The 22,935-nt window shown below is 33.8% G+C and overlaps 2 protein-coding genes and 1 non-coding gene across 3 annotated transcripts; 1 reads left to right on the forward strand and 2 right to left on the reverse strand.

Moving 5' to 3' along the window:
* Positions 1 to 721: 721 nt before the first annotated feature.
* Positions 722 to 13,406, forward strand: LOC100268135 (chaperone protein dnaJ A6, chloroplastic). Its single transcript, XM_059738519.1, has 8 exons — positions 722 to 970; positions 4,899 to 5,010; positions 6,420 to 6,561; positions 6,747 to 6,804; positions 11,197 to 11,239; positions 11,732 to 11,780; positions 11,869 to 11,949; positions 12,056 to 13,406. The coding sequence occupies exons 2-8, from the start codon at positions 4,904 to 4,906 to the stop codon at positions 12,917 to 12,919; spliced, it is 1,344 nt and encodes a 447-aa protein (XP_059594502.1). The 5' UTR covers positions 722 to 970; positions 4,899 to 4,903; the 3' UTR covers positions 12,920 to 13,406.
* An 821-nt stretch (positions 13,407 to 14,227) lies between these two features.
* On the reverse strand, positions 14,228 to 14,311 carry TRNAM-CAU (transfer RNA methionine (anticodon CAU)). Its single transcript is given in 2 exon segments — positions 14,228 to 14,263; positions 14,274 to 14,311. It is a non-coding gene; the product is annotated as a tRNA-Met (tRNA).
* Positions 14,312 to 19,979: 5,668 nt separating this feature from the next.
* LOC100267678 (UDP-glycosyltransferase 85A1-like) lies at positions 19,980 to 22,150 on the reverse strand. The gene is made up of 2 exons (XM_002268601.5): positions 21,168 to 22,150; positions 19,980 to 21,058 (listed from the first exon to the last, which is right to left on the reverse strand). The coding sequence occupies exons 1-2, from the start codon at positions 21,676 to 21,678 to the stop codon at positions 20,121 to 20,123; spliced, it is 1,449 nt and encodes a 482-aa protein (XP_002268637.1). The 5' UTR covers positions 21,679 to 22,150; the 3' UTR covers positions 19,980 to 20,120.
* Positions 22,151 to 22,935: the final 785 nt, after the last annotated feature.

Raw genomic sequence — 22,935 nt, forward strand, 5'->3', positions numbered from 1 at the left:
AACAAGGGTATTTTTTGAATTTCATTATTTGAAGGTTAATATAAATACTTTTTATAAAATCCTAATTTAAGATATAGTGAAAATCTTTTTTTTCTGTTTTTATGGATGTAGGTAATTTGTTAAACCACATTAAATCTGTGTTTTTTTTTTGTTTTTCTCTAATTTTTCATCATAATGATTATACAACAAGTTATATACATAGATATGATTTTACTTCATTTTTTAAATTTTATAATTATTTATATTGTGTTTAGGTTCTTTAAGTTATAGAAGATAAGAACTACAATCGACAAGAATGGCAACCAGTAAATAGCCCGGGGCGAGACAGAGCTTTTGGACGAAAATATCCACTCCAACTTGCTGTCTAGTTGGTTTGAGGCCAAGATTCCAAGACCAAATCGCCTGGACTTAGACATTTTGATCTCATTCCACCTTTTTCAAAATTTCAATCATATCCTCGCTTCACTTCTTCTTACATTTAATTTTTTTTTTTAATAAATTAAGGCATATAAAATATGTAGAATAAATTATTTTAAAAATATTAATAAAATATATGATTAATGTAATTTTTTATTTTTATTTTTTGAGGATGAAAATATTTATTTACTTTGTTATGTATTGGTGGTATCGCCAATCAGACGTAGATCCAAAATCGAACGGTGGAGAAAGAGCTGACGCATGAAAAGAATTAGGGTTGAAGGGACACGTAAACATTTCCCGTTAAGTTCTAAAACACGCGGAACATCTTGGACAGGCATTCTCCTGGGACGAGAACGTTCTCCTTCACAGCCTCATCCTCGAGGGCTCCTCTTCTGCTACTCACCTCACCGAACCCTCTCTCTTTGAAAACCTATCTGAACGTCTCTCAGAGAGAAGAGAGAGAGCGCTGAGTGACTGAGATTCGAAGAAGAAGAAGAAGAAGTAGAAGAATCAGCCTCGTCTTGCATTTTTGCTTCCCTCGCTGTTCTAGGTCAGTCGCACCCGATTTTATCTAAATGCCCTAATTTTATTATCTTTTGCTTTTTTTTTTGGGCGTTTCCGTCATTTGCTTTTCATTCTCACTCCTTCTTGATTCTCTGAAAGATTTGTCCAATTGAAACGTAGAATTTGACTGTTTTGTTTAATATTTTTGCTGATGATTTTTTTTCCTCTTTGATTGTTGCGAGTATTTTTCTTCTCTGTTTTCATTTGAGGTTTTTTTGTGAGTTTCGTTTTGTTGGATGCGGAACCCTAATAGCCAGCAATTCAGATTCCCGAGTAGAGTAATATGAATAGAGTTCAAGAAGGGCAAGTAGACTGATTATGCATTTTGGGTGCTTTTGTTGATGGTATAGTGTATTGAGTGTAATTCCATTATGCTGTTTGGTTTCCACAGTTGCTGATGAATTGATACATGAATATTGGTGAGAAAAATATTGTTGTTATACACACCAGGGAGATTGGCAGAAGCTCTTATAATTAACTTGGTTTTTAACAAATGTGGCTAGTGTTATTTTTCTCTCTACGGGTCAGATAGGGAAAGTTGAAAATTGTGTTCATCACTCCAGCTAGGTAGGTAGACATGGTGGAAACTTACATCTCCTATGATGATGTTTGAGAACTCTTGCAAGAGATTGTTGGTGGTGTTTTGGTGGGATATGGAAAATCTGTTTATACCGGTGACTTCATGTATCTGTCGCGATTATGATCTTGTACTACTACTGTTGTTTGTTGGCTTCCACGTGCTATGCATATGTGAATGAATGGTTTCCAAAATCAAAGGATGGAAAGAGTTAAAAAAGCACCATGTGAAACCGGTATTTTCGGTAGTTTTAAATTATAATAATCATTACCTTTGTATAGGCTGTGGAGCAGCAGTCTTGGAAACACGACCAAAACAGGGAATTTGATGCCAATTAATGCAGACAAAGCGGAGATTGAACGTGTTGCGGCAAGGAAGGTGCTAGTTTTCTATAGGCTTACAAACCGAAGACTAAACATGTCCTAGAAAGGAGTTGTCAGCTGGTGTGGACAAATCGGAAAATACAATATTCTGTCTTATTAGAGATGGATATGAGTTGTTCCCATACCCATCCTTGAAATGGCAGAGTGAGGATGAAATGCTTCTCTACTGCTCGCTTCCATGAAGTAGAGTGTGACTCTGGGTGCTTTAACCATGATCTCATCTATTCTTAATTTTTATCTTTTAGAATCCTTAAGACTAGGAGATGGCATTTAACTCATGTCACAACAAGACATTTAAGGTCACCTACGATTATAATAAGACCGTTCTCATTTTTTTAGAAGGAATATGTTCTTTTCATTATTCCTTGACATCTTTTAATCCTCAAAAATATCTTAGCATTTTATTTTCTAATAAACATGTACACATGTAACATGCATAGTCGCAGGCGCACTGGCCCCTAAGGTACTTTTAGAGTTGCCGCTCTTTCGTTCTATTCCTCTTGCTAAATTTCTAGTTGTTCAGATGGTAAACAGTCTAGCACCTTTTAGGCAAATACTCGGATGGTAAACGGTAGCAACCTTTTGGGTGGGAAGGGAAGGAGAAGGCTCTTGGTCCCTCTTGTTCAGAGACATTTTCAAGACTGGGAATTAGGAGTTGTGATGCAATTCATGGAGCTTATCCACAAGGTGAGAGTGCTAGAGTCGGGGGAGGATCACTTACCATGGAGGGAGGAGAGGAAGGGGATGTTTAGGGTGAAATCTTTCTATAAATCCTTACATGATGAGAATCTAGCCTTGTTCCTCGCTAAAGAAATTTAGGGCACCTGTGCCCCCAGGAGAGGTTTTTTTTGGCTTGACCATGGGGGAAAATCCTTACCATCAATGCTCTTATGATAACCAATAAATGCAGTCTTTGTAAAGCCAATGAGGAATCAACAAACCATGTAGTCATCCATTGCGAAAGAACTAGAAAGATGTGGGATTGATTGTTAGCAATCTTTAGGTTCAATGGGTATTTCCAAAATCTAGTGTTATTAAAGGCGATCGCTTGGGTTGCCTAGGCCATTAGGCTAGGTGAGGTAGATGAAAGTTGCCTCTTCAAGACCCAGGCAAGGTGGCTTCAAATAGGCAACACCTAGGTGATCGCCTTGGGATAAGGTGCAACACATAGAGGTGATCGCTTTTGACCATAAGTTAAAATTAAACATACTTGGATTATAATTTCATTCAATCTAACATTGGATTAACCAAAATATAAGATGAAATATTATATTATCAATCATAGAGATAATGAGATGGAGGGCTATCAATCTAGTTTTGATGAAAGTGATGACAATCTTAATTTCAATGATGATTATGATGATGATGCCCAAAACTTTTTTACGATGTTCATTCTCTCATTTTGTTTTTTCATTATGATTTTTAGATGTATGAAAAGAATGTCCATTTAGATAGAATGAATATCTCTAATATGATGTTGCCTATGATGTGACGTATAATATTTAACACTTTGAATAATTATTACTATTTTGTTAATTTTATAAGACATCATGAGAGATGGAAAATAAATAGTATTGATTGTTAAAGACGACACTTATTTTGGTTAAGTATCGAATAGGTAAATATATCTATATTTTTTATTGCCTTATTATAATTAGGCTATTGCCGTGTTTTTCTCCTTTTGCCTTAGGCTAAAAGGAGTCTTATTGCTTTGACATCGCCTTTTGCTTTTGATAACATTGCCAAAATCTGTGAAAGAGCTCCTCTTGGGTTGAAAGGTGAAAGGCATGGATAAGGGGCGGATGAAGATGTGGAATATGGCCCCTCTTTGTTTGTTTTGGAGGATGTGGTGAGAAAAAAATAGAAGGATCTTTGATGGGGTGGCGCTCAATGACTTAAGCTAAAATAATTCCTTATAAGGTCACTTATGGATTGCTTTGGAATCATGTTGGGGAGGGATTGTGCTTCTCTATTGGACTTTATTGATGATCTAAATTGTTTATAGTGGTTTTTAGTTTGTTTTTGTAGTTTGTACCACTTTTTTTTTTTTGGCCTAGTTGGCACTTCTTGTGTACTCCCTGCATACATAGGATGCACCAACTTGTTTTTGATTGTGAAAACTTGGACCAAACAATTAAAATTCTTTCTTATATCTTTTTTGGGACCAAGTTAGATTGTATATATGGGGGATGGTTTTTTGTCATTGTTAGACTTTGTGGATTAGTTAAGCTCTTTGTAGGGTACGGTTGCTGGTTTTTGTGTTTTCACGCTTCTTTTTTGGTCCTTTGTTTACTTTGTATATGTTGTGAATACCTCGTTTCTTATTAATGCAGTCCTTATTTACCTATTAAAAGGGAAAGAAAAGAAAATGTTCTCTTTTTTTTTTGTTTTATTTTTATTCTTTGTACATCTTGTTAGTTGTCAGACCATAAAATGGCTGAAATTATGGGATGCATCCTATGAAATGCATTTCTTGTGTCAATATGCATATCAATAAGCAATAAATTCATATTTCTTAATGTAGATGCTCCTGATTTTATTTGGTTTCATTTTGGTGGCTTTGAAGACATCTTATATTGATCTGCCTTAATCACCATTTAAACAAAGAGCTGTCTAGTTTATTCTCTGTGAATTCAACTATACATCTATCACCCTTGTGTTTTGATGATTGTTAGTCATCCTTTCCATTGGTGTACTTCTGTAATGAAATGGATTCTGGGTCATACAGCAAAGTCAATCGTATCTATAAATTCTAAATTACTCTTGAATGCTTGTTTATCCTCAGTCATACAGTCCTTTTAATTCATTTGTACAGGGCAATAATCTGTTCCAATTGCTGTATGTATAATATATACATTCTCAATATACACTAAATTATGAGTTGTATGCAAAGAGCTTTTCGAATGATAGTGGTGATAACTTGTTGATTAACACACACCCTTGCCTGACAACAGATTGGATGGCCATTGTACCGTGTGGAACTACCTGGCCCGCTCAATGGGGCATTCGTCCTCAGTTTATGCTAAGATCTTCAATCACAAATAAGCTTCCAAGATCCAATTATGGGTGAGCATTCCAATTCAACTGTTCACTAGTTAGAAGTGTAACAAAATGCTAGTTTGTTACAACAGGATAGGCATTTGCTGGCTTGAGTTTTATAAGACATGGTTTGATGTACTGTGCCATATTTTTTGCATTGTGATTATGCTGCAAGCAGGTCGGAATGTCTGAGCCACTATTAACTACTCCTCAGATAGAAATGCTCGCTGACTTTCTTCTGTGATTGAAGACGCCACATTCTGTCAGCATACCATTAATGAGTCTGCCACTTCTGAAATCAGAATACATACAATCTAGGGAATCTATTCTGTCTTTTTAGGTTCATTGTGTTATGAGTATGGTCTGAAATAATTACAAACTTCCTTAATGTAAGTCAAATAGATTCTACCTCGGAATCAATTGAATTGCAACCCCTTAGGACATTTTTGGTTCCTAGAAGCCTATACACAATGATTTCTTCACTTTAATTTCCATAATCCAATAATCTAAGTTTACCTATCAAAAAAAAAAAAAAAAAACAAGAGTATAAAAACAAAACAATATTCTGAGTTTAAAGTTCCCCTCTTGCTTGTCAGTTTAGCTATGTTAATGGAGTTGTTTATGTGGGTTTGGGTATATTTAAAGGGATTTAATCTGTCTAGCCATCAAATGTCAGGAGTTGAGGTAATTGATGGCTTTTCTTATGCATAAATGAAGGGGGCAATAATGGCTTAAAGCATTGTGTTGTTAAGTCAAGCTAATTTTTTCTTAGTTGCTTCACACTTGGAAGTTGCTGCTTGATGAAGTACACTTATTCCCCCTACCCCAATTTCTTCCCTGATGGTCTATGGCTTAATGGAATATAGCTGTCAATAGCTGATTCATGAAAAGGCTAAAGAGAAAGGATTAGCCAGTGTCACAAAATTGCTGCTAGATTATGTTTGAATTCTGGGCATTTGGGCACTATGCAAGTGTAGTTGGGTACTCTCCCAGTATACTGCTGAAAGTGGCAAAAACTATGAAGCTGCTTTTTGAACCATTGAGCTGTCTTAGCTGCTTAGTTTCCCTGCTTGTTAAGATGGGTTTTATTTGATTCTAAGCTAAACATTAGGTGTCTACAGGAATAAAATTCTTTGGGATTAGTCTTCTCTATGGTGATTTATTATGATCGGATCATTATCTTTTGATTTTGATATATGTTATCTCTGGTTTCCTTTAATTTTCAGTCCTTTGAGGCACATGCTATTGAATTATTTGTCATGTGCAATTATTCGCTTTAATTGTCTTTCTTCTTTGGGCTCTCTGGTAAACATTTGTGGCTAAGATTGAGTTTTGGATTCTTTCCTTAATTGTTCATTGTTAATTTAGAATTTTAAATGTGTGTTTGCAGTCACATAGAGAATAATTTATTTTTGCTTATTTTGTCTTGCCTGCAGTGTTTCAAGCAAGATCAATTATTTGGCATCCGCATGTTCAAGCTTATTCTCACAGGGTTCCTTGCATGCGTTCATTTATGCGGGGTCATCTCAAACGTCACATAATCGTAGGGGGGCTCGATTCACTGTTAGAGCTGATAGTGTGAGTACAATGCTTTAGTGTTTCTTTGCTTCATGATGGCAATGGGGCTGTGCAGGGTCTCTGAAATCTGTTACTTTGTTGCTCTCGTTATTGTTCCAAATTAATTTTTGCTCTGCACTCTGCTTGCAATACTAATCAATGGCTGCATAATCCAGATTCTGGTACTAACAGTTTTTCTCATGCAGGATTTCTATTCTGTTCTTGGAGTGTCTAAAAATGCTAGCAAATCTGAAATTAAAAGCGGTATATACACTTCTGGCTCCTTTATTTGCTTTGAATGTTCTGCGTGATTTTGATGCTATGCGTTTGTGTCTTCTTTTTCCTTGGCCAAGTCATTCTTTTATAGTGATTTCTATTTCCAATCTTACTCTGGATTTGAGCTTATGTTTATGTGAAAGTCCATTGAGCTAGAAAAATGTGCATGTTTGTTTTAAACATGGTTCCTAGGTGCTAGAGGATGTTTAGTTGCCTTAGTTTAAAAATGATGTCCACCTATTTATTTTTGAAGCTCATAAGAGAACTTTCGTCAGTTTAGGTAATCTGATTAGCTTGTGGGAGATTTTTATTTTTAATTACCTTATTTTGTTATTTTTTTAATCTATATTGCTGACGTAAGGAGAGGGAGGATGATACTCTTGAGTGGCTTGCAATGAAGGGGAAATCTTTTTCATCAGTTTATACTTCATCTAGGTAGGGCTTTCAAGGAAGCTCCGGTTTCCATCTTAAAAGGTTTGGAACTTGGTGGTGCCTTTCATAGATTGACCATGGCCTTAGATGAGTGTTTACTAAAGCATCATATGCTAACCAGGAATTGGTTGATTCCTAACTGGTGTATGATGTGTATAAGAGGTGCAGAGTTGTCTTGATCTATTTGTGTTGTACCGTTGCTACATTTTTAGGCCTTTTCCACTCTCTTGTCAGGATCAAGTAGTGATGCCTTTTACACTTAATGCTGTTCTGACATGCTTAAGAGGGCATAAAAGGAAGAGAAAATTATGGGGTATTGTTCCACGTGTTTAACTGGTGTATTTGGGGGCGGGGGTAGAAACATAAATTTTTTTATGAGGTATGGTCATGGGTTGGTTTGAAATTGATAATTGGCAAACAACTTCTTTGATTGAAGTAATAGTTGATTGAGCCTCGTTTCATTTTATTGATTTTTCTTGACTCTCTTAACTGTTACATCCTTTTTCTTTTTCTCTTCCCCTGTTGTACTGTTGGATTTATCTGGCATGAATATGCCCTTTTCCTCTGTGAACCTGATTTGGTTTGAAAGGACTTCTTTTTCTCATACTCTCAATGGAAAATCTAGTCTGTTGCAAGGTTTTCTTCCTTTCACTCTGTCTAGAACTTGAACTGTGGATGCTTGTGTCCCCGACAATTGCATCTGGTTTGAGCTGGTCTGGTTTATTTTCCATTCTGTTGTGATTGTTCTTGTTGCCTGTAAAAAATAAATCTTTGTTCTTGTCACTGTAAATAATGGGATCTGGATTGACCAAATCTGTCCTTGATCACTGTTTGTGGAAGAGATGAAGAATTCCTATTGTTTGAGATATGTATTGCTCTTCTTGGCGTTCAAGTTCTCCTTTTTGTGTATCATCACGTACACTGTTTTCAGACTTAATTTTGTAAGCCTAAAGAGATTACTTTCAATAGATATGTGGGATGTCTTTTCAAGCCTACTTTATTAATTGTGTTTAAGGCTAGTGAGGTTTGTGTCACCCAACTTCTAGGGCCAATGCATGATCAATACAACCATTTGACCCAGTGTTTTTTTTTGATAGGCAATAAAATTTATTGATATGGTAAAAAAAAACAATATACCAAAGTACATAGGATGTCTACAACGGGTGCCAAATGGCAATGCCAAAATATGGAGAATGCAAAAATTAACCGTCTCTTTCAGCATGATCTCAACAAAATCAATCAGAGGCATTGAACCTTCTTTGATGTAGAACCTAATCCATACTAAAAGATTACTTAGGAATGAACATTTCAATTTTTGATCATATTGTTCATGGTTTTTTTAATGTTTTTTGATTTCTTTCCTTCCAAATCATCAAAAAAGGGGGAAAAAGCATGGAGGAGCAGCTCTCTATACCTTCTTCTGTTTCCTTCCCATAAAGATCCATGCCAACTTGGAAAAATCTCTTTGACTCTGGAAAGGAGTACCCAAATTACGCCAAATAAGGAGAATCACAACTATCACAAGGCCCTTGATTTAGCACAATGAAGGAATGTGATCAATTGATTCCTCTTTGTCTTTATAGAGAAAATATTTATTTGCTGCCTCTGAAGTTGAGCTAACAGCAATACATTTCCCCAATTGGCTTCCCAAGCAAAAAGGTTTGTTTTAGATGGGACTTATTAATTCCAAATTATGTTCGTTGGAAAGGGAATTGATCTCCTTGGCTTTTTGTTGTTAAAGGCATGATTAAAGCGTGCTTAGCCTAAGGCTCAACCATTTCCTAGTTATATAGGGCCTTGTTGGAGAGGTATGGCTCGTCTACTTTATTTATTTATTTATTTATTCTTTTTTAACACTTTTATTCTTTATATATAGTGAAATTTATATAACATTTTTATTCTTAAATTTTTTATCTATATATTAAAATTCATATAATTTTATTACTTTTTTGTTAAATGCTTTTTATAAATGTTCAGTCTTAAATTTTTTGTTTTTGGATTAGATTTTGGATCATATTTTCTAAAATTGATATGCCTCCTAGGTTGTATTTCACTTTGCTTAGGCGCACACCTTGTGTTGCACCATGTGTCTAAGGCTTATGAGATTTTTGCACCTTAGGTGTATCCTTTGCCTTTTTAAACTATGCCGGCTTCAAAACATAATAAAGAGATTTGACAAAAAAAATAAAATAAAAATAAAACTCCATTTTTTGAGTCTTTCTAGACCATCCTATATGAGATTTTTGCACCTTAGGTGTATCCTTTGCCTTTTTAAACTATGCCGGCTTCAAAACATAATAAAGAGATTTGACAAAAAAAATAAAACTCCATTTTTTGAGTCTTTCTAGACCATCCTATCGTTTTCTTCCCTTTTCACCAACTTATCTTGTAATCCTGAAAACAAAAAAAAAAAAGTCTTTAAGTGTCTAGACAAATGCGGATTCCAATGCGCCGCCCCCCCCCCCCCCCCCCCCCCCCCCCCCCCGGCCCCCCCCAAAACACCTGTCTCATCCCAGAAATCTGTCACCCAAGTCTCTTTGGACAAGGGTAAAGCATACAAAGAGGGAAAGTACACACACAAGGGCTCCTCCCACACTATTTATCCTTCCAAAATTTCACCCTCCTTCCATCACGTGTGCAGTGGTTATAGTGGGGAGGGGCTGCAACAATGTGGCAGCCAACTTCAAGTTTTTCAAGGGTGGTAGTAGAGCAAAGCAATTATAGTTTCCATGGACCTTGACTTTTATATTGTGTCAAAATAATCATGTTTTATACTTTCTGAAATATTGAGGGAAGTGTTGAAGGTGAAGACAAATCATGGGCTGAAGCACTGTAATATGGTGTGCTAGGTTGTGTAATTTCATATTGTTTATAAGCCTACAAGACATGGTATTAGCTTACCTTTTATTAGATTTAGTATTTGTTTCCATAACACTAATATTAGATTTAGTATTTGTTTTTATATTTTTCTTGTTATATATACATTTCAAGATTATGGAATGTACTTAAATCCTATTGGGGCTCTGTTAATATGATTTCAGTATTTTATTTCCTAATAGTTATGTGTGCTGAATATTATATATCCGGTGTATAAATAGGCTCTCTCTGAACTTATAGACTTAGATTGAACCTTGGTCTGGTGACTTCCGAAGGGGAAATTTTTAAATCTATTACCTATTATTTGAAGAACACATAAATTGGTATCTAACTCTATATTTAAAATTACTTAAATAACCTCCTTTAACTATTACTAGGTAGGTACATGCACTACATGCATGAGCGTATGACATATGAGAGAAGTTAGGAAGTCAAAAGGTTAGGGGCATGAAGGTAACACACCGGAGAGGAAGCTGAAAAAGTAATATGGCTATTATTATGTAGTTACTATTTTTGTTTTCTTTTATTTTTTATCATAAAGGTGAGGGAGGATTATTTTTGTCATTTTGCATGTTAAATATTGTATGGGATAGTTTAATAATAATTGAGTGCGTGCTCTTACTTAACAAAATAACAGTAGTTTTACTTAAATTGGCATTACAAATACCTCTGTTTACCATTTTTAATGTTCCATGTGTGCACCCCACTTGCCTGGTGTGTATCTGACCTGCGGAGAGAAAGCATGGAATTGAAAGTGTTGTCTTGATTGATGAAATTGATATAGCTTTGCATTGTTGGAAGAATCCTTCCATTGAAAGTCTGAAAAATATGAAAGATAAAAATCCATAAATATACCCATTATACCATGTGATTGAATAACACACCAAATAAGAAAGATAAAGATCTATTTTGATTAATTATCATATTCTCTCTCTCTTATGTGTTACAAACTGAAGTTGAAGAATTGTTTTTGCATAGCCTGCTTTATATCCTTACACCAATATAACCTTACTCTGTGTACTCTTTTTTTTTTGATAAGTTACCTTACTCTGTGTACTCTTCATCTTGTAGCTTATCGAAAGCTTGCCAGGAGTTATCATCCAGATGTGAACAAGTGAGTTGAAAAGCCATTTCTTAATCATATATAATTAATATCATCAGGGTTGTCCATTCCAATTGCTTGATGTTATAGCTTGTTACTTCTGAGAAGTGAAGTAGGCATGGTATTTTACACCTTCATCTCATTCAGAGAATTTACTTTCATGTTTGATATAATGGCTGATACATATTATTATGAGCTAGGCTACAAGAAGTGCTCTCATGAAGGCAGCATGTTGATCTAGGCAAACTCCTTACTATTTAGTGGGCCTCATATGGATCCATATGTGAACAATCTATTTGCTCTATTCTGCCCCTACATGGCAGTTGTTTCAGTTATTTGGAAGACAATGATATTCTATATCATCTACATGGCAGTTATTTCAGTTATTTGGAAGACAATGATATTCTATATCATATTTACCAATTATTTGTTTTTATTCTATGAGGATCGGTTTAATCTGTGTTGCCTTTTTTTTTCTTGAAATCATTCTGTTCTATGCTGCAGAGAACCAAATGCGGAGCAGAAATTCAAGGAAATTAGCAATGCGTATGAGGTAAAAGTTCTTTTGATTCATGGTTTAGCTTCAACAGTTTGATTGCTATCTATAAAACAATTGGTTTATTGGCAAGCTACTTGTGCAGGTTTTGTCAGATGATGAGAAAAGATCCTTATACGACAGGTATGGGGAAGCAGGACTTAAAGGTGCTGGTATGGGCATGGGGGTGAGTAGATCTCCAATAATGCTAAAAGAAAATGCTTTCAGAATCTATTATTGGTTTGTTTTTTCACATCTACTCTCTGATTGGGATCATTGCTTCCCTGTGCCAGGATTTCAGCAACCCATTTGATCTTTTTGAGTCGCTCTTTGAAGGCATGGGTGGTATGGGTGGTATGGGTGGCATGGGTGGCATGGGCGGCAGAAGTTCCAGGAGTAGAGTTGTTGATGGCGAGGATGAGTACTACAACCTTGTTTTAAAGTTTAATGAAGCAGTTTTTGGGGTTGAAAAAGAGATTGAGATAACCCGACTGGAGACATGTGGAACCTGCAATGGCTCAGGTGCTAAACCAGGGACCACCCCTACCACATGTAGCACGTGTGGAGGGCAGGGCCAGGTTGTCTCATCAGCAAGGACTCCATTAGGAGTTTTTCAACAGGTGATGACCTGCTCTTCTTGTGGTGGGACTGGGGAGTTATCCACCCCTTGCACTGCATGTTCTGGTGATTCCCGGGTAAGGAGGACAAAGCGGATAAGTTTGAAAGTTCCAGCTGGTGTGGACTCTGGTAGCCGTTTAAGGGTTCGATCTGAAGGTAATGCTGGAAGACGAGGTGGAGCCCCAGGTGACCTTTTCGTAATGATTGAAGTCATACCAGACCCTATACTTAAACGTGATGACAACAACATTCTATACAGCTGTAAGGTGTCATACATAGATGCTATTTTGGGTACTACACTCAAGGTTCCAACAGTGGATGGCATGGTCGATTTGAAAATCCCAGCTGGTACACAGCCAAATACAACGTTGGTAATGGCAAAGAAAGGTGTTCCCCTACTGAATAAAAGCAACATGAGAGGTGATCAGTTGGTTCGTGTGCAAGTCGAAATACCAAAAAGGCTGAGCAGTGAAGAGAAAAAGCTCATTGAGGAACTTGCCAATCTCAGCAAGGGCAAGGCTGCGACTAGCAGGAGGTAGTTGTTGATGGTACCATTTGCATCCCCATCAATTTGATATCCGCCAACTTACCCTCCCTTGGTGAATGGACTTCTTGGGATCCAGTGCATGTTAAGGGAAATACAGCAGTTAAGCTGTTTGAACTTCCCTTTTCTTTCTCCCTCCCTCTATTATTCTCTCTTCTCTCTTCTCTCTCTCTCTCTCTCTCTCTCTCTCAGAGTTTCTGGGATGATGGTCCTTGGGGATGGGTAGCAACTGGGAGTGGAGGGGTAGGGTGTTTGTAGTTGTAGCGTTGTAGGTAATGCCATGTTATGATAATTTTGTCCCATATAAAAGACTCATAGGAAGGAGATAAAAGGAAGTGAGAAAGAATGAAATCGATAACATCTTGCTTTGATCATGTTCTGCATCTGTACTCTGGACAATTTTCTCATAACTTAATTCTTTTGGATTGGACATAAATTTGAACAAATCGGATTTTATTATCTGATAATTTGTTTTGTTATTAGCAGGTTTTCCAATTGTTACATTGTTGCAATGTTCATGTTTACCATAAGTTGGTAATTGAGGATGGTTCATGTGTTATTATTTTCCAGGTCTATTCTCAAGTTGCTTAAGACTGGGTTTTAGGATTTTATCAGATGTTTCAGTACTATGTTTTACCATCATTTGTGTTATGGAAGTGGCCTGTTTCCGGGAATAAGTGTTTGGTATCAAATAAATTCTAGATGGCAAAGATGGGTGAAGTTAAAAAAAGAAAAAAAAGAAAGGATGTATTTGGGTTGGTTTGGTAATTGGCTCTATTTCCGGGAATAACTCTGCCATCTAAGGAAATTTAAATGGTGAAGATGATGAAGCTAGTAATTTCATTATTCCACTGAAGCTAAAGGGAGGGGGGGCCGGCGTAAGATGAGTTATGACTTATGATTACAATCGGTTGGAGGTGGATGCCTACAAACAGAAAGACTTATCCCCTGATTACTGATGAGACAACTATGGATGGTTTACCTGGTGATGAAAGATACCAATCAAATAGAAAAGAAAAACGCTAAAACTAAATTCTGCCTATGAGGAATAAAATCTTGGAGTAGTTTAAGGAGTAATATATGGTATTTAAAAAAAAAGAAAAAAGAAGAAGGAATAAATGGTTCATATTATATATCTATCTATATATATAATGAATTTATATTAAATAAATGATGGTTTATATATGTATATATATGATGGTGTAAATGGTGAATGAATGATGGGTATTAAAAATTAAAAAAAAATGTGGGGTATAAAGAGTGAAATGAGTGGTGGGTATTGTAAAAAAATATCGAAAAAGTCTGGGGTGAGAGAGGCTCGAACTCTCGACCTCAGGATTACTCGAAGCTATGAGACCTACGCGCTAGCCAACTGCGCCACCACCCCGACGTTTGTTCCTCTAATTACTCTATATTTATGTAAATAAATATCCACATCAGAATCATTTTTTGGTCTGTTGTTGTATTTCCTTTTTATTTAGATAAATTTTAAATTTTAAACTGTGAGTATCAATTTCCTAATTTTTCAAATGGAATTCTGTATCAAATATAAATTATTTTTTTAGTGCAAGACGTAGTTTTGAGTTTTCACAAAAACACATCCAAAAAAAAGAAAAAAGAAAAAAACTACTAATGCCATATGCCTCTAGTGCCATTGATCCTAACTGAGATGTGTATCACTTTTCACAAAATGAGTTATTGCAATGTGCTGTCATATATCCTCAAGATTTATTAGCATTTAAAGTTTCATTTTTTATTTTTTTGGAAAATTAATGACATTTAGAAACTGATATTAGAGTTTCTTTTATCTATGCAGAACAATCATTAACCTTAATTCCTATCAAATAATCATACCTCTAATTTTTACGGAACAACAACCATAACCCTAATTCCAAATCTTAGAAATTTGTGATTTTTATAAATTAAAAAAAAAAAAAAACATATCTTAATGCATGAGAGAAATTTCTTGTAAAGAAAACAAATTAGAGAAGATTTGAGGCCCGTTTGGTTCCTATTTTCAAGACTTGTTTTTTGTTCTTGAAAACAAAAAAACTTGTTTGGGGAAGTGGGTGTGTTTTTGTTTTTTGTTTTTTCCGTATTCTCAAAAACCATTTTTTTGAGAATAATAAAAAAATGTTTTCATTGTTCCAAGAATATATTGTTTTTCGTATTTTCTTTTTTTCTTTTTGTATTTTCTTAGTTGTTTTTTGTGTTTCCACAAAAGTGAGCTCCACCCAACCATCACACCCCCACTCGCAAACCCTTTCTTTTTTCTTAAATTATTGAAATTAATATACTTACACATGATGACAAAGTCATCATTTATTTAATAAAATTATAATTGGTGTAAAAATTTCAAAATTGAATATTTTTTTTAATTTAAATAAATTGTGCATATGAAAATTATTTATATATTTATAATATCAAGTTAATGGAAGAAAACACTTTATTAATTAAAAAAATAACTTTCAAATATATTTTTTGTTTTACTTATTCTAAAAAACCTTTTTATTAACTCAATCAAACATGTTTTTTTTTAGAACAAAAACTATTTTTTAGAATTCAGTTCTCAAATACATTTTTTTTTTTTTGAAAACATAAAAAACTATTCTTAAAAACTATTCTTTACAATAATTTAAAAAACCAGTAATCAAACATATCTTTGGTTTATCTGATTGCTTTAGTTTGATATTCCTTTGTAAATGGAGAAAAAGATATATATATAAAATGGGTAGAGAAATGGTAAAATATTTCCGATCATGTTCCTTCAATCAAGGATGAAAATATCGGTAATCACGGATATATCGGTAACTTGATTTTACGAGAAATATCGATGGATATTTTTTAAAAAAAAATTGTAAGCAAAAAATTGATCAAAACTCATGGAAATGTAAAAAAAACCTTGTATTAATATAATTAAAAGTATAATAGACAATTTAAAGTTGTTTTGGTGAAGAATTTGATATATATAGATATATATATAATACGATTTGCGACATTATACATAATTATATTATATCAGTTGTACTTATACATTCATTATGAAGTTTTATGAAAAACTTATTTTAATAAATATCAATAATTTATACATATTATTACATAACTTGAGGTTCAATTTTGACCATTGGATCACATCCAGTTTCAATTTGGACCATCAGATGCACAAGAGTCCAAATTAAAATATCAATAAAATATTTTATTTGAGATTTAATTTCTAAAATTTTATTAAAAATATGTGGTAATAACTTTTTTTTATTAACATTAATTTATTTAAATAATTAAAATTATTAATAATTTATCTTATCAAATTAATTTTAATTCATAAAATATCATTGATAAAAATCGAAATTTTAATCCATGATAGTGATTTAATCAAAATAAAGATGGATAATTAATAATTATTTATATAGCGAGTGGAATATTGTTCTCATGATATGTTTCCTTCTTCTTCTTTTTTAATCTCTACTAAATCTAAAAATAAAAAGAAGCCCTTTTCTGAAGTTGCCCTCCAGACGAGAGAATCCCTAAAAAGGCCCTATTTTCCTCTGCCACTCTCAATCCTCCCAGGTACTAATCTAATCTTGTTATTTATTTTTATTTTTCTGCAACCCGTTTGATTCCCAAGAAAATCCATCCCCCATTCGTTTTCCGGGAAAGTTCATCCTCGTTTGATTTCCGAGAAAATCCATGCAAAACCCCCAAGGAAAACCAGAAAGATTGCTTTTTTTTTTGCTTCCTGTGTTTTCTGGATCTGTTCTAGAGGTCGCTTTGCTTTTGTGCCATTGGATTTAAATTTCACGAACCCTAAATCCACGATTTTTGAGCCAGGCTAAAAAAACACAACCTTTGCCTGCAAATCATGATTAGATTTTGTATCCTGTGCGCGGGCTGGACTGGTAGGAAATATCGGGAAATTTCCCGAAAAATCGGAAATAAAATCGGCGATACAAACCGAAAAATCGCCGATAAATTGCAGTATCTGGCGATTTTTGGAAGATTTCGCCGATTTTTCGCCTGCATCCATTTTTCGGCGATTTTTTCGCCGATTTTAACCGAAATTTGTCGAAATTTCTCCTATCAACATTTCGCCCCCCTCTTTCGTATCGCCGGCCACCGAAACCCGAAATTTCGGCGAAAAAAATGGAAGCTTTCATCCTTGCCTTCAATTGATGAGTAGAATTTTAGTATTTAAATATTATTGATCATAATTATCCTTTAAATTAAGTAAAAGGTAGTTAATAAGCACTCGGCAAATCATGATTATTGTCTTTTGAATTAAATAAAGGGAGAATTGCGTTTTGGGCCTGGCTGAGCCCAAAAATTAACATTTGGTTCATATAACTTCCATAATTGATGGAAAGGATATGAGATGTTAAAAGACCAATATATCCTTCAAATTTCTATAAATTACCTTTTAAGGACATAAAATAGTGATGAACTAAAATACCCAATGACCTTTTACATAATTTTTTTTTTTTGTCTTTATTGCACCATTATTCATGCAACCATAATAATTCTATTTTAACAATTTGGGTTTTTCATTATTTTAATTTTTTTTATAAATAATTGAAAATCAACATTATTTTCTATTTTAAATTATAAATAAAGAAAAATTATGTTCGAAAGTTATTTTAAAAAATACTTTCTAAAAAATAGTAATATGATTTATATTTTTTATATTTTCTTTTTGAAAAAACATTTATTTAAAAAATGAAAACTATTTTAAAAAATAAAAATTGAAAACCTTGTTTAGTATTTTTTTTATATGAAAATAATAAAAAGAACTAAATTTCATTCATTGATTATCCATTTTTATTTTTTTTATTAGTTATTTTAATAAAAAAAAAATATATAGTATGTTTACGATTAAACAAAGAAATTAATCAATTATGTATTTTTTGTGGGACTATCTTTTACATGAAAAATAATTAAATAACTAAATTATATATATTTATTACTCTTTTTAATTTTCTTTTCTTTATTTATGATTAACAAAGTAATAAATCAATTGTGCACATTTTAATCTATTAAAATAAATTAATTTCTAATTTAATAAATAAAATGAAATAAGTAAATAAATTTGGGGTTATTTCTGTTTTTTAATATATCTTATATCAATATTTTTTATAATAAATTTTTTATTTTTTATTTCTTTAATTCCAAAAATAAAATGAAATAAATAAATAAATTTAGAATTTTCCAACTGATCTTATATTCATATTTCTTATGGTTAAATAAATTTTTTATTCTTTTTTCTTTATTTCCAAAAATAAAAGGAAATAAATAAATAAATTTGACTTAAATAATAATTTTTAAGTAATTTCTTTGTCTTATTTTTAATTACATTTTGCATTGAAAATAAAATAAAATAACGTTTTTTTTAGTCACTGTACAAGGTATTTACACTAAATGTACATGACAAATATATTAATTGTACAAGGGTGTACAAGACTATTATTTGTGAAGGATTTTAAGTGATTCTAAAAAACTTGTTTGTTTATTTCCCTTAACCAAGGATAAATGACATTCCTTACACACATTGGTTAAGCCTATTGTTAGATATTCATAAAATGATGTATGAAATTTGAGTTATTGTACAAGGGTATTACACTAACTGTACAAGACAAATTTACTAATTGTATAAGGGTGTACAAGACTACTTTTTGTTAAGGATTTAAAGTGATTTCGAAAACTTTCCCATTTTTTTTTACTCAAATATTTTTTCCCCACTCAAATTCTCTCACTCAAGAATTGTTTCGAATTTTATTTTTAAATTTCATCATCAAATTTTTGTAATTGCATATTTTGTTTTTGTAGTTTTAGCAATGTTCTTTCTTTCCACTATTTTTTTTTTTTTTGTGAAATTTTATCCATATGAATCTATATTTAAAATTATAATCATATTTATCAAATTTTTTACTAAGATTATCTTTAATTTTTTTTAATATATTTATACTCATTTATTTAAAAAATGAAAAACTAATTTTTTTTGTAAACATGTTCTATTACCTTTCAAGTAAAAAATTAGATAAGTTTCAAAGTCAATAAATAAAAAAATTAAATACCACTTTCAATAATTTTTAGATAAAATTTTATATAATATATTTTATTTGAAACTTAATTTTTAAAGTTTAACTAAAAAATTGTATTGACAATTTTCTTATTGTGGGTCAAAATACTTTGCATTAGTCTATTTAGATAAGAAAAATTATTAATATAATATTAGAACTTCATACCTTAGTTATTTTTTTTCAACAAATTTATCTTTTTAAAAATTTTAAAATAAAAATATTAAAAATTAAAAAGCTAAAAAGATATATATATATATATATATAAAATAAAGTGAAGTGATAGTTAATTTTAAAATTTTTTAAAATATGGTTAATGTAGAAAATATAAAAAATAAGAGAAAAATATAGATGAAAGGGTAATATAAATTTAAAATAAAAAATGAAAATTAAACTAAAAGATAAATACATAAAGATAAAAACTATTTGAATGAAAAATCCCAAAATTTTTATCATTGCTTTTAATAAGAGCAAAAAGATTCAATATCTTTAAAAATGAAAAATAAAAAAATATTATTGTTTTTTATTTGACATAAAATAGAAATATGTATTGGAATAAAAAGGAAAAAAAAAGTTAGAAATGAGTAATATTTAATAGGGAATAGAAAAGGAAAAAAAATACAAAAAAAATTAAAATTCACACTCACTTGTAGGCATATAAGGGATAAGGGTATTTTACGAATTAATGAAAGACAATCCTTCATCTTAATTTTTATATTTTGTTTGGATTTTGGGCTTAAATATGGGTGGTTGGAGGATCAAATGTTAATTTTTGGGCCCAGATGGGCCCAAAACACAATTCTCCCATAAATAAAAGATGTTATTGACCATAATTGTCCTTTAAATTAAATAAAAGGTAATTAATAAGCCCACGTCACACCATGATTATCTTTTAAAATAAATAAAAGAGAATTAATAACAAAATATGCCACGTGGGCGACATTAAAAAACTAACAATGGGGTCTTTTTGCAGAAGGGCAATTATTCTGTAAGCAAAATGAAAAAGATGGGAAACTTCATTTTAATTCTACTAATTGTTCATAAAATCAACAGATATGTAGATAATGGCAAAGATGGCTGTGACTTGTGATTACAAACTGCTGCTATGTTGCCTTGCCGCCACTTGGTTTATTTTTTAGCATCCATGGTGGATAGCCTCTTGATAAATCTGTCGAAGTTATTGCAAGGTGAACTACCAACAGCAGTAGCTTCTTCTGCTTTCTTCTTCCATTCCATAGCATTTTTCTTCATTTCCTTCCCCCTTTCCCCTTCCATCATTTCCTTAACAAGGGCTTCAATGTCATGGCGCTTTACATCATGATTAACTTCCATACCAATCCCCCACTCTGTACATGCATATCGACAATTTGTTTGTTGCTCTGCAAAGAATGGCCAACAAATCACAGGTACACCTGCACATATAGTTTCCATCATGGAATTCCACCCGCAATGTGTCAGAAAAACAGCCACGGATGGGTGAGAGAGCACTTGTTCTTGTGGACACCAACTCGCTAGCAATCCTCTACCCTTAGTCTCCTCGAGAAATTCTTCAGGCAAAACTGCGGAATCCCCCATTACGACATCGGGTCGAACAATCCATAGAAATGAGTATTTGCTGTTTGCAAGCCCCCATGCAAACTCCTTCAAGTGCTGATCAGACATCACCGTCACGCTCCCGTAATTCGCATAAATAACTGAGTTGGGTGCTCTTTGATCAAGCCATTCAAGGCATGCCGAATCGTCCGCCCACAAGCTAGGCCTAAACGAAGTCAATTGGCTTTTGGGCGTGAAGGAGCTGAGCAACGAAAGCGGGCCTATGGTGTAAATGTGAGGGAACTTGGAGGCGATTGCTTCTAACACTTCATGTTCAAAGGCGTCGAAAGTGTTGAAGATGATTGCTGAGGCTTTTAAGCAATTTTGTGTTTCCGTACGCGCAAAATGGAACATGATATGATTTGGGTCTGTGGTTCTAATGAAGCTTGGGAGGTCTTTCAGCCTAATGTTTCTCATGCCTGGTATCCAATCTACACGTGTGTCAAGAGTGCCATCGCTCATGAAGTTTTCATCTGGCACACCAAAGATTTCATTGTTAGAAGATGAATGCAAGTGCTGTAACTGAGGGAAGAGTTTTACAAATGAGCTTAAAAGATAAAAGGAAGAGAAAAGAAACGCTACCTTTGAATGGGAAAATGCCTTTCTGAATGAGTTCAGCGTGATGCAGATATGCCATGAAGCCACAAGCTGAGGCAGTCCAGAACTGAACCTCAGGTATACCCAGCTCTTCCGCAGCCTTCAACGCAAAACTCATAATCCCATCTGAAATTATGCATGTAACTGGAGGCACTTCTGGCGATGAATTCAGCTTAGCTAACAGATGTCGAAACGGAGCCAAACAGTGCTTTGGAACGTGGTAACAGAGCATAGTGGGGTTTTGGGTGGCATCAGGATTGGACGGTGGCAATCCATCTGATATTGTTTCGAACCAGAAATCATCAAAGCCCTTAGCCCAGTCCTCTCCTTTGCTCCGAACCAAGCGCCTATGATTGAACTCGGTGTTGACAAAGGTGATGCAGAAGCCTTTCGAGTGTAGAAGCTTGGCTAGTTGCATCATGGGAATCACATGCCCTTGTGCTGGGAATGGTACACATACTATATGGGGCTTTCTGGTTGTGTTCTTTGGATCCATCTTTAGCAAAGCAACAGGGACGAAACTGCAATAGTTCCAAGGCCTCCGAGAAACCTTACCTCCCTTTTATATATAGTACTTGTAATTTGTAAAACAGGTTCTTCAACCCTAATAGCTGAATTTGAGAATGATATATAGGAGAAAGCAAGACTTTTTGTGTCACTGCAACCACTAGTTCAGTACTAACAAATGGAATAAAACTGAAGATTTTGCAAACCGTGAAAACATGGACTCGAAATAGGATTGAACATAGAAATGTGGGAAATCTATTCTGGGAAGGCTTGAGGAAGGGCGCTATATATTTCTCACGAGTTCCAAGTTGTCTGTCGGCAACTTACGGATATGATTTGACCACAAATATTGGATGGTCTGCATGACCATGAGTCACTAGTTAGGTGGAGAGCCAATGCACCACTAACTATTCATCTCTTGACAAACAAGACCTAGTGGGTTTTTTTGACAATGGTATCGGGTTTTGATATATATATATATATATATTAAATTATTACATTTTTTTCAAAGTTCCATGTGCATGGAATACGCAAGTTTGCTTGGACTATGCAGAAAGTGTGTCAGTGTTTACATGAGGCGGTTGGTGGATTTTTTTGTGTATCGAGACTTTGAAGCCTGAAATTTAAAATGGAGCCGGACCAATTAATCACAAGTCAGGACACATCTTTGAACCGCTCTTTGCCATAAAATAGAAACGGACAACACGACGTTGTAAAACTGCTTAGGTTTCTGTGTTCCGTCCTTTGGACGGAACTTCGAACCTGGTTGTTGTGGGGGGTTCCTCCACGTGTCTAAGTTCAAGACCCCTTGGCTGCAAGTATATAACCCATTTGAGATCATTTCGTCTAAATCAAGATAAGTTCTGTCTGATACCAGAAGTGAGAGGATTCCTTTATCCCACAGGTTCAGATGGAATCGATAGTCTGGACTCTCATACGAGAAGAAACTGTCCGATCAAGCTTTTAAGATTTTTGGCATGCGTGATCAATCACGCCTAACATCTGAGCGGTTGACGAAACTCCATTTAGCCCATAAATCTACGTTAATTAATTGTTGTACATAATCCCAAACGTTGACAAGCTAAATATACAGACAATTGTAAGGTCCGAGATCTTGGCACGTCAACAAATGGCACCTACCAATCATCCTTAACTGAGATGATTGTCCAACCGCCCTAAGGACAATTATCATTACAGAAAAAATTAGAGTGCATAGTTAACACTATAGTGACGGTGTCATCAACTT

Source organism: Vitis vinifera, chromosome 7, assembly GCF_030704535.1.
Source record: "Vitis vinifera cultivar Pinot Noir 40024 chromosome 7, ASM3070453v1".
Classification (NCBI taxonomy): domain Eukaryota; kingdom Viridiplantae; phylum Streptophyta; class Magnoliopsida; order Vitales; family Vitaceae; genus Vitis; species Vitis vinifera.

Bases quoted from the DNA above. Each gene is read 5' to 3' on its own strand.
- LOC100268135 (XM_059738519.1), top strand. From the start codon at position 4,904: ATGGCCATTGTACCGTGTGGAACTACCTGGCCCGCTCAATGGGGCATT. The intron at 11,240-11,731 runs GTGAGTTGAAAA...TCTATGCTGCAG, and splicing joins TATCATCCAGATGTGAACAA to AGAACCAAATGCGGAGCAGA. The intron at 11,781-11,868 runs GTAAAAGTTCTT...CTACTTGTGCAG, and splicing joins AAATTAGCAATGCGTATGAG to GTTTTGTCAGATGATGAGAA.
- LOC100267678 (XM_002268601.5), bottom strand. From the start codon at position 21,678: ATGGATCCAAAGAACACAACCAGAAAGCCCCATATAGTATGTGTACCA. The intron at 21,059-21,167 runs GTAGCGTTTCTT...TTGGTGTGCCAG, and splicing joins AGGCATTTTCCCATTCAAAG to ATGAAAACTTCATGAGCGAT.